This window comes from Lytechinus pictus, unplaced genomic scaffold, assembly GCF_037042905.1.
Source record: "Lytechinus pictus isolate F3 Inbred unplaced genomic scaffold, Lp3.0 scaffold_20, whole genome shotgun sequence".
Lineage (NCBI taxonomy): Eukaryota > Metazoa > Echinodermata > Echinoidea > Temnopleuroida > Toxopneustidae > Lytechinus > Lytechinus pictus.
In genome coordinates, this window is record NW_026974141.1 from 254,492 (window position 1) to 272,128 (window position 17,637).

The 17,637-nt window shown below is 35.5% G+C and overlaps 1 protein-coding gene across 1 annotated transcript; it reads right to left on the minus strand.

Annotated features, from left to right (window-relative positions):
- Positions 1-722: 722 nt before the first annotated feature.
- On the minus strand, positions 723-2,451 carry LOC135157890 (27 kDa primary mesenchyme-specific spicule protein-like). Its single transcript, XM_064115027.1, has one exon. The coding sequence runs from the start codon at positions 2,313-2,315 to the stop codon at positions 1,209-1,211; it is 1,107 nt and encodes a 368-aa protein (XP_063971097.1). The 5' UTR covers positions 2,316-2,451; the 3' UTR covers positions 723-1,208.
- Positions 2,452-17,637: the final 15,186 nt, after the last annotated feature.

Sequence of the window (17,637 nt, forward strand, 5' to 3'; positions counted from 1 at the left end):
TCATCATCATTACCATTGTGATTTAATAATGTACGTCACTCACTCAATTAGACAAACAATTCATCAATCAACCAGACAATCAATCATTTTATCATTCAACCAATCAACAAAACATATAACCGAACGATCATTCAATTAATCAATCAATCAATCAATCAATCAATTATTCACCCACTCATTCACTCGCTCACTTAATCAATCAATCAATTAATCAATCAATCAACCAACCAAACATTAAAACAATACATCAATCATTCACTCACTCACACAATCAGTCACCCACTCCCTTTTTCTCTCATTCATTCACTCACTCACTCAATCAATCAATCAGCCAAACATGAAAACAATGCATCAAGCATTCACTCACTCACTCTCTTCTTCTCTCATTCACTCAATCATCCACTCACTCACTCAATCAATCAATCAATCAATCAAACAATCAATCAATCATTCAATCAATCAATCAACCAACCAACCAAACAAACATGAAAACAATACTTCAAGCATTCACTCACTCACATAATCAGTCACCCACTCTCTTCCTCTCTCACCCCTCATCCACCCACCCACTCACTCAATCAATCAATCAAGCAATCACTTTATTAATCAATCAATAACTCAAACAGTTGATCAACCAATTGAATGCATATTATCAAATATATAAACAATACGTTACTACCAACTCAGTCCTCAATAGGCAACAAATTGGAAAACTCATTCAATTATGTACAATGAAATAAATTCGTTTAATGTAATTTTACACTTGCTGCAAAATATTATATTGTACATCTTTTTAGTTCAAATGTAACATAGATACATCAACATCACAAAACTACACTCTGTCATTGCGTCAATTTAACTGGCTATAGTTGAAATGAAAACTAAAATAAGAAATGAAATCATTGTAAAAGTATTGCTTGTTTAAAAACTGAACAAATATTTCTTTTCTTACTGAGAATTGCACAAACTATCATCTGCAATTGAATTAAATATCAGTGGATAGCAAATTCTGAGAATAATGATCTGAGAATTGCTGGCAAGGCTAGGTAGGTGAAAATTCCTTTGTTAATAAGTTCTCACAGTTTTATTTCCTCCCTGTTTTTCTGAATGTCCTTGGGTCAAAGTTAACACGTCCGCCATTTTGAATTCTTAGGTGACGAGAATCAGGGCACATTATTAAAAAAAAAGATAAAGAGTTTGTCAGAGTCTTATGCGCCTCCAACGTTGTCCCTCATGAGTAGACCGCTTTCGAGCTGAATGTATCCGTTGCGAACCTGAGCTGGTGTTTCTACAAGCATACCCATTCCAGGATTCGAAGGTACTGCACCGGTAAGTGGTGGACTGACTGGCATAGAACACATGGAATACATAGGCTCGTCGCATCGTCGGACAAACCACGCACCCATTCCGTTCATGGCTGCACAGTATGAGTGCTGTTGATCCAGGAGTTGATTGTTAGGTTCCCCTCGTGCCCAGTTAACGAACGGTAGAGGCTGTTGTGTTGTGCTCCAACCGGAAGGCCACTTCCACCCTTCATACCTCTCAAGAAGCTGGTTCCATTTATTGTGAAGACCTGTCCAGAACGGGATGTCAATGCGCATATTTGTGGTTGAAAGGCTCTTAAGGTGGTTGATGACTGCGTTTGATGTTTGGATATCGGGAATTGTCATTACACCAGCGAGAATAGGGGTTCCACAAGGGGCATTCTGCTCACACATCAACTCGGCATCATTCCATTTCAGCGCTCTCGGCATCATCTTAAAACATTGCTGTCCAATGAGGAACCAGCCTCCTTTACATTGTGAGCCAATAGCTTGTCCTTGCCCTGGGCCCATACCTGGCCCCATTCCTGGGCCCATTCCTGGTCCCATTCCTGGACCCTGTCCTGGCTGTCCTGGCCTCATTCCTGGCCCTTGTCCTGGCTGCCCTGGCCTCATTCCTGGCCCTTGTCCTGGCTGTCCTGGCCTCATTCCTGGCCCTTGTCCTGGCTGTCCTGGCCTCATTCCTGGCCCTTGTCCTGGCTGTCCTGGCCTCATTCCTGGCCCTTGTCCTGGCTGTCCTGGTCTCATTCCCGGTCCCTGTCCTGGCTGTCCTGGCCTCATTCCTGGACCTTGACCTGGTTGATTTGGTTGATTTGGTCTCATTCCTGGCCCCTGCCCTGGTTGGTTTGGCTGATTAGGTCTCATTCCTGGTCCCTGTCCTGGTTGATTTGGTCTCATTCCTGGGCCCTGCCCAGGCTGCCTTGCTCCGGGGCCTTGTTGCTGCTGGGCGATACATATCGCCGGCAGGACAAGTAATAATGCCAACAACTTCATGGCTAAAAGGTGCGCTGTCGTCTTCCTCTCAGGCAAATATCAGAATATATTGCCCTGCCCAATGTTCAAACCAAGTGAGAGTGAAATTACAGAATGTCCTACTGTAGTGAGCAACCCAGCGTCGAATGCATATTGGCTTGCGTTGAAGGGGTCGGGGGGATGTTTGCACACGGTCCGCAAGCATAGCAGGCCGCGCCCCTTTTTCAAATGGGGGTGGAGCCCATGTGAATGAAGGAAATGCGCAAAGCATGGGTAATTTGGAACTGAAGTACGCACAAGGAAATCCCGAAAGGGGGGCAAGTTAGCTTCAAGAGTTAATACGGCGTCAAGTATGTACATCCACATGATAACTATTTTCATCAAGACCTGTTTTATGTTAATCCCTCATTTGCTATTCACCCCCCCCCCCTTCATCTTAAAAACAATATCCAAGGTATATTTGTAACATTTCATAAAAAACTAAGATTCTCATATAGTACAAGATGGTATGACAATGTATTTTCAGCCCCTTCACAATCAAGGGTCATATTTAGGACATCATTGTTTAACCTCTTCTCAACAATAATCATTTCGACACCATTCCTTGATATAGTGAAATTTATCCCATTGTTCATGCCGTAAAAAAAAAATACTCGTGAATGAAACTCAATGTTTAATCATTTGTTGCTCGATATTATTGGTATGTACAACAAATTCGTCAAATTATATTAAAGGGAGATAGGGAGGGGGTGATTTTCAAAGGTTTTGATGTTACTCCCTGATTGGAAATATTTGCCAAACCTGTTAATGTAAAAACAAATACTGTTACATTCTCGTCTTTACGAAAATTGTTAACGGCCAAAAACAAAACTAAGCAAAATTTTTTTTTTCTCAGTGTCTAAAACCCCACCTTTAATGATCTATTCTCAAATGTTGCGACAAAAACTAAAACGTGTGGAAAGTGCAATGTGATGGTGTATATCATCATATTTGAAATCTAGTTTTAGGCAACTTTCTCGACATGCCAAACTTTCAGTTATTAGATCTTAAAGTCATCAGTAACTACACGAGCATTGTTCTGAATCGGTCGTTGACAGAGTATCTGTTTAATATAGATATTATCATTGAAAAGTAACTCATTATAAGCTCATCTATCCTTCCACGAAGAGACCCTGCTTCATAAAATGCACTGTTATGGTGTTTAATATTCAAAGGTAACTCCCTCGAAATCCTTTAGTTTGGATGATCATTGTTACCATGGTAGTAAAAATTTGAGTAGCAACAAGATTAACTGTATAGTGTTTATGCAGAGGAGCCCGATTCGATAGGCCTAGATTACAGCATACAATAGCATTAGTACTGTTGGGATGAAAATTGAAATGAGTATTAATTGTTTTCGTACGTATGATTATGAAGAAAAGCTCAGACATTCATTCCCGAACTGTCCAATACTTCTGATATGTAAAAGTAAGAACATATGGATGGAATTTCAGACTAAATGACTCACACCCCTAAACAATAATGTACAGTATTTGAATACTGGAAATTAAACGTGTGAGATGTCAATTTAATCTTTTTATTTATAAATTTGACATAGACATGCATGCATTGGATGATACTGTACAACACATCTGCAGTTTATTTAAAGACAAAAAACACGATAATATCCTCTTGTTTGTATCATACTTACATGTTTGGGTAAGTATATTATACTTACAAATGAACAAATACATTAATAGAATGCAGATGATTATTGCAGGAGTGGATATTGCGGATCAGCTATAGTCCATTTGCCTATATGCTTATCCCTTTATTTGAAACAATCAAGGACTGAGCAATGGATCAATAGAAAGAAAAAGCAACTCTAAACTTCACATAAGATAAAAATATCTAGGCGGGCGATTTGATTATGTTTAAGTGTTACTGTAAAAAACAGTTAACCATTTGCATTTCAATTTTAAACAGGAGAAGGCCGGCAATTCTATAAATTCATGTATAGCCAAGAATGCATATTGATATTTCTTAAAAACTAATTATTGATAAGAGGGATATTCCAATTACAGGATTTACGAAAAACACTTAGCCTACCTCACATTTATCAATTCTGTTTGCCGCAAGATTCTAACAAAAGAGGCGAACACTCGTTATCAATTTCTACAATTATTGTTCTCTAGAATTCTAGATTAAGTAGATTTCCCAAGGAAAAGTGTACCCGATATTTAGTAAGCGGGAAAGAAAAACATGTATGACTGTAGGGTATGATAACGCAAAAAAGGTCTACATTTGACACCAGCCTGTGAGCCAAATTACCTATGGAACAAACTTTTTACCCAATATTTTACTGAATAACCATGCATGTCCTTTATTTATTTACATTTATTTCATTTATTTGATAGACTTAACTGATTTTTTGACAGTCCATTAATACAGCCATACAGGTAAGGAACTCTCTTCTTGGTAATGCAATGAAGATGAACATGTTTCATGGATAACTAATGAGTAATACGTTGTTGTTCTAAACAAGTAATTGACTTAATTTAGGGGAAGGAAGTTTTAAATCAGACAGGTAGCTATAGAATACTGCGTGACCCCATTAAAGGGAGGGAACGATGGGATCCCTTACTTTGATGAACACTTTTCATTTTTATATTTGATATTTAAGAAGAAACCTTCAAAGACCATTAATTGTTCGGGTTTGTGGTACTTGCCTAATGTTGGCCTGGTTTTCACATGTTTATATTTTGTTACTCCAAACTATTATAAAACTGAAGTACAACATTAATACGGGATTCGGTATAATATCTCAAAACGACGAATCTTAGAAGAACCATTAACGTGGTCAGTAATGTGTATGGCATTTATAGTATCATTCAAGTTTTTGTATTAAGGGTAAAACAGGCCTCAGTTGTTGCATTATCGGTTAAATTTTCGATTATTCTTATTTTCCTTTTCCGAATCGATTTAAACTAGAACGCCTTTTAAATATTTTAAACTGCATTGGATATTTTTATTACAGACATGGACCCCCATATACAGAGGCCGCAGAACGGTTTTGAAAGTGGAAGGGGATGGGATTTGATTGACCATTCAAATATTACAATCAGATGGTATTGTCTACATTTTCGTCCTATACATGGGTCAAGCGATCTTAATAGTTTACATTTATTTAAAGAAACAGACGTGAAATGAGAAGGAATGCGAATTACGACATGAAATAAAGGGGAAATGCAATGCCTTAACTTTAGCAGAGTCACAGAAGTTTCTTCGGGGGCAATAAGGGAGACTCCCTCTAATGACTAAATTGATATCCCGCGAATGTCTAATGTATTACGATCTGTATTGCATTCTCCTTACGAAAAGGTATTAACAGTTCCAGGAAAAATATCATTAACACCATTGCTCTATGATGGGGGGGGGGGGGCATGACAGGTGTATTGTTGGTGTCGTTATCGGATATATGTCAATTTGATAACGAGAATGAATTTCATATGTGTAATAACTTTCATAAAGATACAAGCGCCGAATCTTATGATTCATTATTATCACCATGATCATAACCACCACATTCATCATTCATCAAAATATTTTTTTTTGTTTATACGATAGCTTTAGTCGATTAGCTGGCCCTTTGTATTGTTTTATGATTTCTTCTCATTTGTTTGAAAATTGTAAAATCTGTATTTGTGTTGGAGGGACTCGAAGGACATGATTATACCAGTTACCTATGTGGTTACCATATGAAAAAAAGACTTATAGATGAATAAATGAATAAACATAAATAAATGAATGAATAAATTAATAGATAAATGATTGACAGAATAATTTAATAAATATATACATAAGTAAAATGAACAAATAGAAATAAGAGTTGAAATCAGACCCTGTATTATATCATATCAACCTGTCAGAGGGTTCTGAAGTGTATGGTAACAACGATGGTGTATGCGTATAGATCGGAAAGGTGTGTGTGTGTGGGTGTGGGTGTGCTTAAGAAGGGGTAGGGTGGGTGATTGTGCGTGTACCGTGAGATTTGAATGTGAACAAAAAGGATGTTGGTGTAACTGTTGATTGATTTTGTACTCTTTCTTTTCTATTTCCCTTTCTCTTGGGTCAATCTAATTTGCAGATTTCTTTTTTTTTTCTGTACCAAATGCCAAAATCAAATGTTCATGAACATATTTGTATATATGTTTGTTTATGTATGTGTTGTGTGTGTGTGTGTGTGTTGGCTGTGTCAGTGTACGCGCTTTTTTGTGGAAGCTAAATTTAAAATGGATTAGGACAATGATTCCTTTTTTTTTTTCTTCAAATAATTCAATATTAATTACATGAATTATCAGGTTACATAGAGGGTCGGGCTGAGCTCATTTTTTTAAGTATAAACATATATTGTTCTAAGGTATTTAATTCCATCATTATTTTTTCTTTTTTGGGGGGTAATTTTTTTTTTGTATTTTCTTATTAATGTAAAAATGAAGATTTGTCAATTGTTTTTGTTGTATTTATCTTGAATTTATTTGAATGAAATCCTTAATAAAAACAGGCTTTAAAAAGGGGTTATGGAATTAAAGATGTATTGCGCCACCTGCTGACAGGTATATGTCAGTCATAACAGTTTAACAGCTGCTTGATCTATATATAATAAGAAGAAAATTCCCTTGGGCTGGGTTATTGATAAGAACATATGCATCATGGGTAAGCATTTTTTCCATACTAGACATGCTAGAGGGGGTAAATCTTACAGTTGACTCAATTGGAATTAAAGGGGATAGACACCTTTGTAACAAGTGGATTGTGTGGAAACAGAAAAATTAAAGAATAAGATCAAAGAAAGTTTCAGAAAAATCGGAAGAACAACGAGAAAGTTATGAGCATTCGAGTATTGCGATCACTAATAACTTTCCCTTTGGTGGAGTATGAAATACCCTCAAATGTATCTTTTTAATATTTCTCATGGTGATACGAAAATTACTCTTCATCCATTATGCACTTTTTTAACTGCATTACATGTACATGCCCTCTTTTAGAAAGAATACATGAGCTACTGATAGATGTGATAAAAAGGGCAGTATTAAAAGTGAAATATATAGCAAAAAATTGGGACAGTTGTTCACGTCACATCACACATCTTTGTCGCATTGCCAATTGGAGGATCTATAACAATAATGATCTAAACTTCAAATACTTATACCTTTCTTATCATTTATTCAATTTTTCTCAAACTTTCGTTGATCTGTTTTTTTTTTTTTTTTTTTTGCACTTATCTATCTTGTTCTAAAGGTTTCATTTTCCTTAAACGAGCTAACGATTATACACAAAAAATCATTTCTTTTTTGACGAAAAATTGTATGCAAATTCAGAAAGGTAACCTCCATGGCAGAAGCGAATTCAATATATAAAACGCTTACTTTTATGTCTTTGTTGTGAGTAAGGACTCCAAATCTAATTTTCTGATTTCGGGAAAAATGTCATGCAAAGCTAAAGAGAGGTGCATGACAAAGCAAGTTTGAAGAGTCAACCCCAATAAGAAGTTGATTTGAACAAAAGGAGAAAATTCCAACTACAATGTAAAATTTAATCGAAATCGGATGTAAAATAAGAAAGTTATGCCATTTTAACGTTACTAAGCTTAATTTTAGAAAACAATCACATTTATGCACATCCTCGTCGGTATGCAAATGGGAGACTGATGACATCACCTACTTACTATTTCTTATGTATTCCATTATATGAAATAATTTAATTTTCTCCTCATTGTCATTTGAAAAACAGAATAACTCCTACCTAAACATGTGGAATCACCATTGTTTCAACATTTTGTAAATCAGTCAAGTTGCTTATTATTGTCATATTTTTGTTAAAAGCGCAAAGCGATTCCGCTCTTCAGGCTTAAAAGTGAGTGAAGGACATCATCGACCTCTCATCTGCATATCACTAAATTATGTATATAACTGTTTTGTGAAAAATGAGCGAAAGTTTAAAATGTCTCATTTTACATTCGATTTTGATAATATTTTCAGCGTTATGCTTGTTTGATTTTTTTCGATCAATTCTATCAGCATTCTTCTGGAGTAGACTTGACCTTTAAGAAATCTTGAAACGTCTACCCTCAGGCCTTTAATGTTTGGACATTGTGAGCTGATTAAAAGATCAATTATTTTCGTCGTTTTTGTGGTTACATTTATTTGCTACTTAAATCTAGAAACTGTGCGGCACCTGATATTTAACTCTCCAAACGGTTCTGAGGGCATGACATGTGAGTAAGAAATAAGGTGACTGTCCCAATATTTTTTTTCAAGTATTGAGGAGTAGAGGAGATAAAAAAAAAAGAAGACAAAGAAGGTAAAAAAAAGTAGTAAAGAAGAGTATGAAACTAAATGTCATAGTCACGTAACTTTCTCTGTCCTTTTCATCATATTGAGAAAGAACGACATAACTTTAAGGTTATCTTTCACCCTTCAAAAATATTTTGACATCGCTCTGATACCATGGATACAGACATGAAGTCCACAAAAGATCCCTCACGAGTTCTAGAAAATATTGTATTTTGAAATCACAATAAATTATCCTACTCTAAATGCAAAGGAGCTAATCTGGTTCCTAATCACACTCCTCTGAGAGCTAGATGAGAAACCAGTCCTAACGGAGTGATATTTCGGTCTTTCAAGAGTGAATCTGCACCTCTTTTGGAGTGAAAGTGTGAAAAAATGCACATTTTCACTTTTTAAAAAAAGGAAAAAATCACTCTTGGAAGACCGAAATATCACTCAATTCGGACTGGTCCCTTATCTTACTCCGAGTGGAATGTGATTAGCAATGATTAGGAATCAGATTAGCTCTCTTGCATTAAAAAAAAAAGAACTTTTTGTTAAAACGTATGTTGTTTAAATGATGCGGTTATTTATGCATTTTAGGGAATGGATGATCTCCGAAACATAATAAATATACAGGTTATGGGCAAAAAATAATGTTGCGATAATAAAAATCAGAATATATTCTCCCCCCCCCCCCCCAAATGATGTTTATGTTCATTTTGTCGACTATTGTATATATTATTGTTTTGTTGTTTAGATTTCTGTTGATACAGGGCCCCTTGGTCGAGCAGTTTTTATAACTGAAAAGGGCTACCCTGTTAAAATAAAACGACAAATAAATAAGCAAATCATGCCATACATGTACACCACCATATATATTTTCGGTGGATTTACTAAGAACTATAATGATGTGATGTGCCTATGACACCGTCTGACAGTTTGTTTCTTTGTATTTTGCTACTCAGATTTTTGGGAAGGAAAATGTCGACCTATTTTGTGGTTAATAATTATCATTTTTATTCATTCTAAGAATCACAAAATCCTTTCCCATACTACCTACAGTAAACAATTATTCTCCCTATGAACTCCACCCCCCCCCCCCCCTATTATGAAAACATGAATCTGCCGCACATTTTTATTTACGACGGCATTGTAAGTATTACTGATTATTCCATATCCCTTTTTTTTCATTCGGAATAGTTTAATGATGATTTCTTATACACATTATTGAAAATGTAATTTATTCACTATCTACAGTATATAGATTTATGAAAGTCGAGACCACAATTGAGAAAAAAAAATAGGTCGTTGTGTAAGTCCTGAATAATTTGCTATTTTTGGACAATTATTTTCCTGCATAATTCCCTCACCGCTGCCCCCTTCCCTCCTCTTTTCATAACTTTCATCCAATTTGGATTTAATTTAAACCAGTGTGTATGCGTCATTTCCTCTTGCACGTGTTCATTTCAGCATGGTTTCATTTTAATTCCATGCCCTAATATGTGTCCTAATAGCTTTAGGAGTTTCTGATTGAGGTTCCTGTTTAATTCGGTACTCACAACTGATAATAAAAACTAAATGAATAAAATTCATTTTCACGTGATTGGATAAAAGCCTACTTCTTTACGAAAATATCTAGTAAGCGTTTATCGTGGAGAAAAATATGTCCATATTCTAAGCATTCATGTGTGACGAATTCTGGTTGTAATATTTATCAATAAAAAACAAATCATCAGACGAATATAGTAGATTAAAAATAATCGTCATAACTTACTACTACTACTACTTCTCACTACTGTTACTACTACTACTACAACTACTACTAATTATATTACTACTAGTAGTACTACTACTACTACTACAACTACTACTACTACTACTATTACTACTACCACTACTATTACTACTACTATTATTACTACTACTACTACTACTACTACTACTACTACTACTACTACTACTACTACTACTACTACTACTACTACTACTACTACTACTAACACTACTACTGCTACTACTACCACTACCATTACTATTACTTCTTCTCCCCCTCCAACTACTAATAATTCTACTAGTTTCACTACTTTTACCCCTACTTCCATCACAACTCGCTCTTCCATTACCAGAATAGTTTCACTAAACCAAACGACTTCAAGTCGACGCCGTTTTCATGAAACGTCTCAAAAAGATTTCAGCGAACAAAACAGACATTTAGATAAACGCTTCTAAACGCAATTTTGGAGGATAGTAAGTATATGACTGAATTTGATATTATTTTGAGACTATACACGATACACTTAATCAAGTAAGACAGTTAGTGTTTCATTTTCCTGTTGATTTGTATAAATTATTTAGGCTAGTTGAAATATCAGAAGAAGAAAAAAGGTGACGAAGCTATATGGCCTGACGGAAGGAACGGTCGCATAGAGTGTTCTCAGTTTGGTAACAGTGATTTCACAGTGTGTTTACCCTGTGTGTAAAGTGATTCACATTGTTCAAATGCTGGTAGCCAGCACAGTGAGTGAAATACCACACTGTGAATACCTCTAACCTCTGAGTGTCCACATAGCCGACAATGTGTTCATATATATGAGAATATTTAATTCACACTGTTAAATGGTCAAATCAAATATAATATCGCAATGTGAACGGGATTTCAGATTGTGTTCACACAGTGAAACAGTATGAGACCATCCTCAATTTTCAACAACAGCTTAGGTGTTAAAATAACAATGGCTCAAATAAGATCTGGGACACTTTACGCGGTGATACCTTGACATGGGCATGACCAAATGACACTAAAATATCAGCAGGTCAACTCAGACAGTGTGAACGTTCCATAGACAACTTCACTGGCGACATGGACTTCCAAGGATGCAGGCCATCGTTGCCACGCTACAAGTTGACATTCAATCCTATAGTTTTAGATATACCCCGGGAACTATTTTTGTGGGGGTACAAGCCCGGGTGACTTCCTGCTTCTTTTAATTCAATTTCCCTCTGTCTCAGGAAAGTCAAACCCTGACTCATGCCATCTTGGAGGACTTATAAAGGATATCATGAGAGTCTTCGACGGTGAGGTTTTAAAAATAGAGTTCATAGAGGCGATGTAGGGCTTGATGTCGCAATGATTAGCTGCAGTCCCACGTAGTGAAAATAGGGTGTGTCATGAGCACGAGCTCAATGTATCCCTCATCGCGCCAAAGCAGCACTGATGAACCTTCAAGATTTATTCTACTCTGCCCTTTAAGATTTTTTCACAGGTTTTTTTTTATTTTTTTTTTACCTTATTGCGTTAACAACTTTCATAATTACAGTTTTTAGGTAACTTACTTCACTTTAAAAGATTTGAATTGTGTATGGTACCAAGCACTTGATTATGATGAGTGTTATTAATGATTATAGATACACATTGATAATAATATCAACACTAATAATGATGATGAAGATAATAAATTATAATAATAATAATAATAATAACATCAATAATAATAGCAATATACAATAATGATAGAGACGTTATAATCTGAACATGCAATTCTAACGAAATGATATCGACAAAACTTTTAAAGATAGCTTTAGAATACGTATTTCCCCAGCTACTTGGCCACCAGCAAAATATTTTCGACCTAGTTAAGGATTACATCTGCATTTTTCAAATTAGTTTAATTGTTTAAGTTTTGTCGGGTATTGGTTATATAATTATGATTCACTGATCTCTAGAGACCCGGAGAGTGTCTATGAAAAACATGAATAATTATGGAAGAGGAGTGTCGAGGCATACATCCCTACTAATCTTTAGATTATGACACTGCTATCATCTCCCACACCCTAAACAGTCCTCTAAACCTCTTATCACCTAGAAGGTCGGACAATTATTCCGAGAAAGAAAGAGAGAGAGCGAGATTCGTTTTGATTTATTCTTGAAATAACCCTACAAAAGGGATATTACATTAATTTATTATGTTGCACAATTTTTCAGCACACAACAAAAACCTCCACCCGCCACAACAACAAATGTTTAAAGATTATGACGTGTACATGAACCCGCATTAAAAGAAATTAATAGAATGCAAAAACACCTTTCTTTATTAATAAGGCAAATTCTTATACCAGTCCGTAGCAAATGTACACATTTTACACGAAATGATATGATATCTAGTTCATTTCCATTGCCGATGACCATTCTACAATTCAATTTGCTGATGCCGTGGAAACCTTATTGAAATTTCAATACATTCTGTTACCATTGTCCGATTTACTCTAATATAATCAGAAACCTATTAAAAGCTGTGTGATATGAAAGAATATTTTACTCCTTCACACACAAAGTAATAAATATTCCAGTTTGCATACCAAATGAAACACTGGCAACATGTTTTGTGCCATCCTGCATCATATGGAGGAAAAGGGGCAAATATGCACCTTTTTGTTCTTACTTTTACCTGGAAATATCCGTTTGCAACAAGTGAGAAGGTGCAAAGTTTTAGTGACATTCAGTGCCTGCCTTTCGCGTACAATAGCTGCAGACTAAGCACCTTTCCTACGGGATACAACTCTGCAACCTGGAAGTGTGGATAGTATAGTTAATTGCAATTCAATATACAAATAGCAGGAGCAGCAGCAGCCCAGGGCAAATCGTTGAACCCCAAAATATCACCCAGCCCCCCCCCCCCCCCCATCCCTGTGCTGCATCTAAAGGGAGAACAAATTGTACATTCCTTTTGACATGTTTGAATGTTTAGAGTTTTAAAATTTTCACCAAAAACGTTATTGCTTGCAATCGAAATAATATTCAATAAAAATGTACACGAATACACCCGCGCACTCACTAGCAAACACCGAACTACACCAACACCCACCCCTGTACATAGCCAAACACAAAAGAAGTATGTTGAAAACAATATGAGAAACATAATACAAAGGATATATGTTACATATCACATCGTGCAAATAACAATGAATCGACTAGACACGACACATTACTCAGGGGTAAAAACGTAATCGATTCGACTCTTCAGGCTTAAGAGATCATTGATAAAATCTGCGTCTTCCCCAAACAAATAATTGGATGTTCAAATTCAGTAGTCATGGTATGAAATAGTGGACTGTGGTTATCTTCCATGATGTTTTTTTTATTGAAATGCTATCTTTGCGGCAAGTCACGGATGTGCCATGGGTTCGGACTGGCTCAAAATAAAAACCTAAATATTAAATCTTCTCGGATGATATATTATCTGGCTATTTCCCATTTTCATGATTTTTGAGCCGTAGGATAATTTTACGATAAAAATCTGATTCCCAACGCGTGACACACACGTAGGCTTATCTCTATAAACTTTAAAAAGAAGAGTAAAAGAATTTACCCAATATTGGGGAGGAAGGGAACAGCATGTTTGCTGTGTAATTTATGAGTTTAAAGGGTAAATTTCAGCGCCACATTGCGTAAAGTTTGCCAAGTATTTAGTATCATTTTACCCAGCAAACATACATGTTCCCATTTTACCCAATATTAGATAAACTTTTTTGTATAGTCCTAACATTGTGCTTACTTTACTTTTAAAAATTATATTAAAAATATCATTCCAAGGGTACTCTAATCAGTCCTAAGAGAATAATGTTCTATAATTATATAATATCTCCAATAAATGCAGGTATATACTCGAAACGGAATAAAAAGAATGCGTAAAATCTTTTAATAACATAAAGGGATTTGCTTGAATACTTATTATTAACATTCATCTGTAATTCTTAAACGTGCAGTGATATATACATGATCTTAATAAATCCATAATTTCTGCAAACCACTTGGCAATGGGAGAATACATTGCACGTTTTAGTATTCCAGATGATCATTTATAATGAGTATTGAACATTCCTTAATGATCTGTTTGTTGTGGCCATGCAGCAGATTTATATACCTTCTGTTGAGCAAGTTATAAGATATAGTCTACTGAAACTAATACCATGGAATTTTATTGATAACAAATGAAATAAAGTTAAATGAACGCAGTGTTTTATTCCATGTATCGAGTCTTTGAAATTTTATACGTGACGAGGAAATTACTTGAAACATTACTTAATAAAGATGATCGATACAGACAATTTTGAATTTGATGAATGCAGCATTGAAGCAAAGCAATGAGAAAAGGCAAATCTTATGGATGCATATAGGCAACCGATATGCGTTTTAATGGAAAAGTACAACGTAACCAAAACTCAAGTATTTACATGTATAATGTATTAGCCTTCCAGTAAAAAGTAGACATATTTTAATGAGAATTGAAAATAAAGGGAGAAATGTTAAATACTAAGCCCCGATAAATAGACCCAAAAATTAGTTGTTGATGCAATGCCAGGAATAAATATGAAAAAATAATGTATACATACTTATTTATAGTAGACAAATAAGAACATAAAGTACCATTGCCAGACGTGATCACATGACGTGTAAATATATAAAAAGAAACGGAATTTCTGTTTACCCTTCTGCTTATGCCCCAAGTAGTTCAACCAGCCCTTTCCACATCCTTTTGTTTATTTCGAAATAACAACGGGACAATAATTGTCATAACGAATAAAGAGCTGACATATCTAACAGGAGTGTATCCTTCTTATTAAGTAAATGACCTCGGTAATTTCAATTAAGTTATATCACGCAAAAGGGTACAAAAATACGGATCAAAACACAATTAGATTGGGTGGTCCTTTTCAGGACCAACACTTGCCCAAGAAAGATACATGGTGTACAGTGAAACCTACTACACTACAATGAAAATGTTCATGTAATAGTTTACATCGTTAATAAACATGATGAATATATAGATTAAAACCAATTACCGATCTGGAGAGTGTTTTAATATTCGCAGACTAACGTTGATGGCAGCATACCCGCATTGTCAGCGGAGGCTAGCTTTCGAAATATTTTACAGTTCCCTGGCGCAAGTTAAGGGATTTTACTCTCATGTGTGTTGACGTCAAGGAAACATTTTTTGGAGTGAACCTATAGGGAGAACAATACTTTAAAGAAAGTGACATTTTCCTCGAATTTAAGTTGTTAAACTTAAAGGGCGAAATTTACTCTCTCAACAACGAGTACACTGTAAAAAATATTTGGTAAATTTTTTTATCACCACGAGGGTATTATATGTCCAACCAATTTGGGGCAGTATTTTATTCAATGCGGGAAGCATATTGTCCAGTAAGGTTAAAAAAATAAGCAACTATTACTTTAGAATGGGCACAATTTTCATCACACTGGATAAATAAAAGTGCCCAATGTTGGTTGGACACATAATTACCCACATCACTGCTCATGGAACACTTTTACCCAATATTTTTAGAGTGTAAAATTCACTCTTAATCCAGTGAATAATATTCACTCTCTCCGGTGAGTGAATTATTCCCTTGAATTTGTTTCAGAGTGTATTTCAATGGAAACCCAACGTTCATGATTTCTGTCAAGCAAAGTGAAGTGAGTCAGAATAAAAATGATAGAAATTTATGTCCACAATTTATTTGCACTTGAATAAGACATTGAGGTTTTATTATGACCAGAGATCACGGAACGTCATTATCCTGTAAATTATAAATATGAAGCGAATTTCAGTTTTTTGATTGATCAAATTATGGATTTCACTTGCCGAATTTTCAAAAGTACGAAATAGTTAGTTTATGTCGTTAAGAATGACAACTCTGTAGATATCTTTTCACTCCATTAACGAAAGTCAAGAATTCCCCTCAAAAATTGACGTGAATTTAGTATATAGTATTGTATTATGGTTTTGTCATTAATGTTGTTATCTTTACTATAATTATTTTCAATGTTATCATCATCTCATACGTTTTTTTATATTATCAATTAGACTGTGGTAATTTCGTAATATGTCTCTCCTACCCCCCCCCCCCCCGATCCATTAAAAATTCATTGCTTTGCTGACCTGATGAGATATAAATAAAGAGCAAACTTTATCTGAAGTGGATATGGATGTAGTAAAGCGCCCTCCTGTGCTAAAGGGTACGTTCATGAAAGAACAACAATTTCCCCTACGGCGAGTCGAAAAAAGCTTTTTTATTCAAACCACCTATACTATAGTATAGGTAGATGGTACAAAAAAAATAAACGGTTGTTTCCTACTCGCCATACGCCGCAGCTGAGCAAATGTGATTGAGGTATCAAGATAAATGTAAATACTAGTACATAACAGTTGCTCTAAACACTGATCTCATGAGAAAGCGTGTGAAATCAAGGCCACTTCCATTGACGTAAGAGTTCCTCTTACGCGTTTTTTTTTTTTTTTTTTTTTTTTTTTTTGGGGGGGGGGTCACGCAATGCGTGACAAAAAAAACCGCGTAAACATGGTAAAAGGAACTCTTTTTCGAGATAGGGCACGTTACGTACCTAACGTAATATGGGCCCGGTGTCAAAAACACTAAGATTATGAAAAAAGGTATATATTTCGCTAGAAAAACTACGTGTTTACGATCCAATTTGCGAGGGTATAAATAGACTAACATATTTTATGACTAATGTTATTTTACACTAACTTCCCTTTGTGTCTGCCTACTCCTTTTCTTTCATCCCCTTCACTAACCTGATTGGTCTTCTCTACTCACTAATGCCCCTTTTGTCTCCTTGTTTCTAGTGTTGCTGTAGCTTGTTTGTGGTCTATATTATGGTTGTTCCACTTTATATGTTTGTCATTTTGCCTCCGACGAAGATTCTGCTAGGATCGAAAGCTTAGGCCCCTTTTTTGACTTTATATTTTATGAAGGATATACTTTCTGTCGATTTGAGCGAGGTGTGTAGGGTGGTACTACACCCAATGAAAGTAAATCAGACTTCCGTGACATAACATTTAAGATATAATTGTACTTGTTTAGAGGGTCAATTCAGGGAATACTTGTGAAGGGTAGAGTTTCACACGCCAATACTTGTTAAGGGGTGCATTTTCAGAACATGGAATACTTATTAATATAATTTAGGGTGCTTTTCCAAACCCCATGGTCACGCATGGTATCCACTCGTC

Excerpts from the sequence above, each read along its gene's own strand:
- LOC135157890 (XM_064115027.1), bottom strand. The coding sequence starts at position 2,315 with ATGAAGTTGTTGGCATTATTACTTGTCCTGCCGGCGATATGTATCGCC.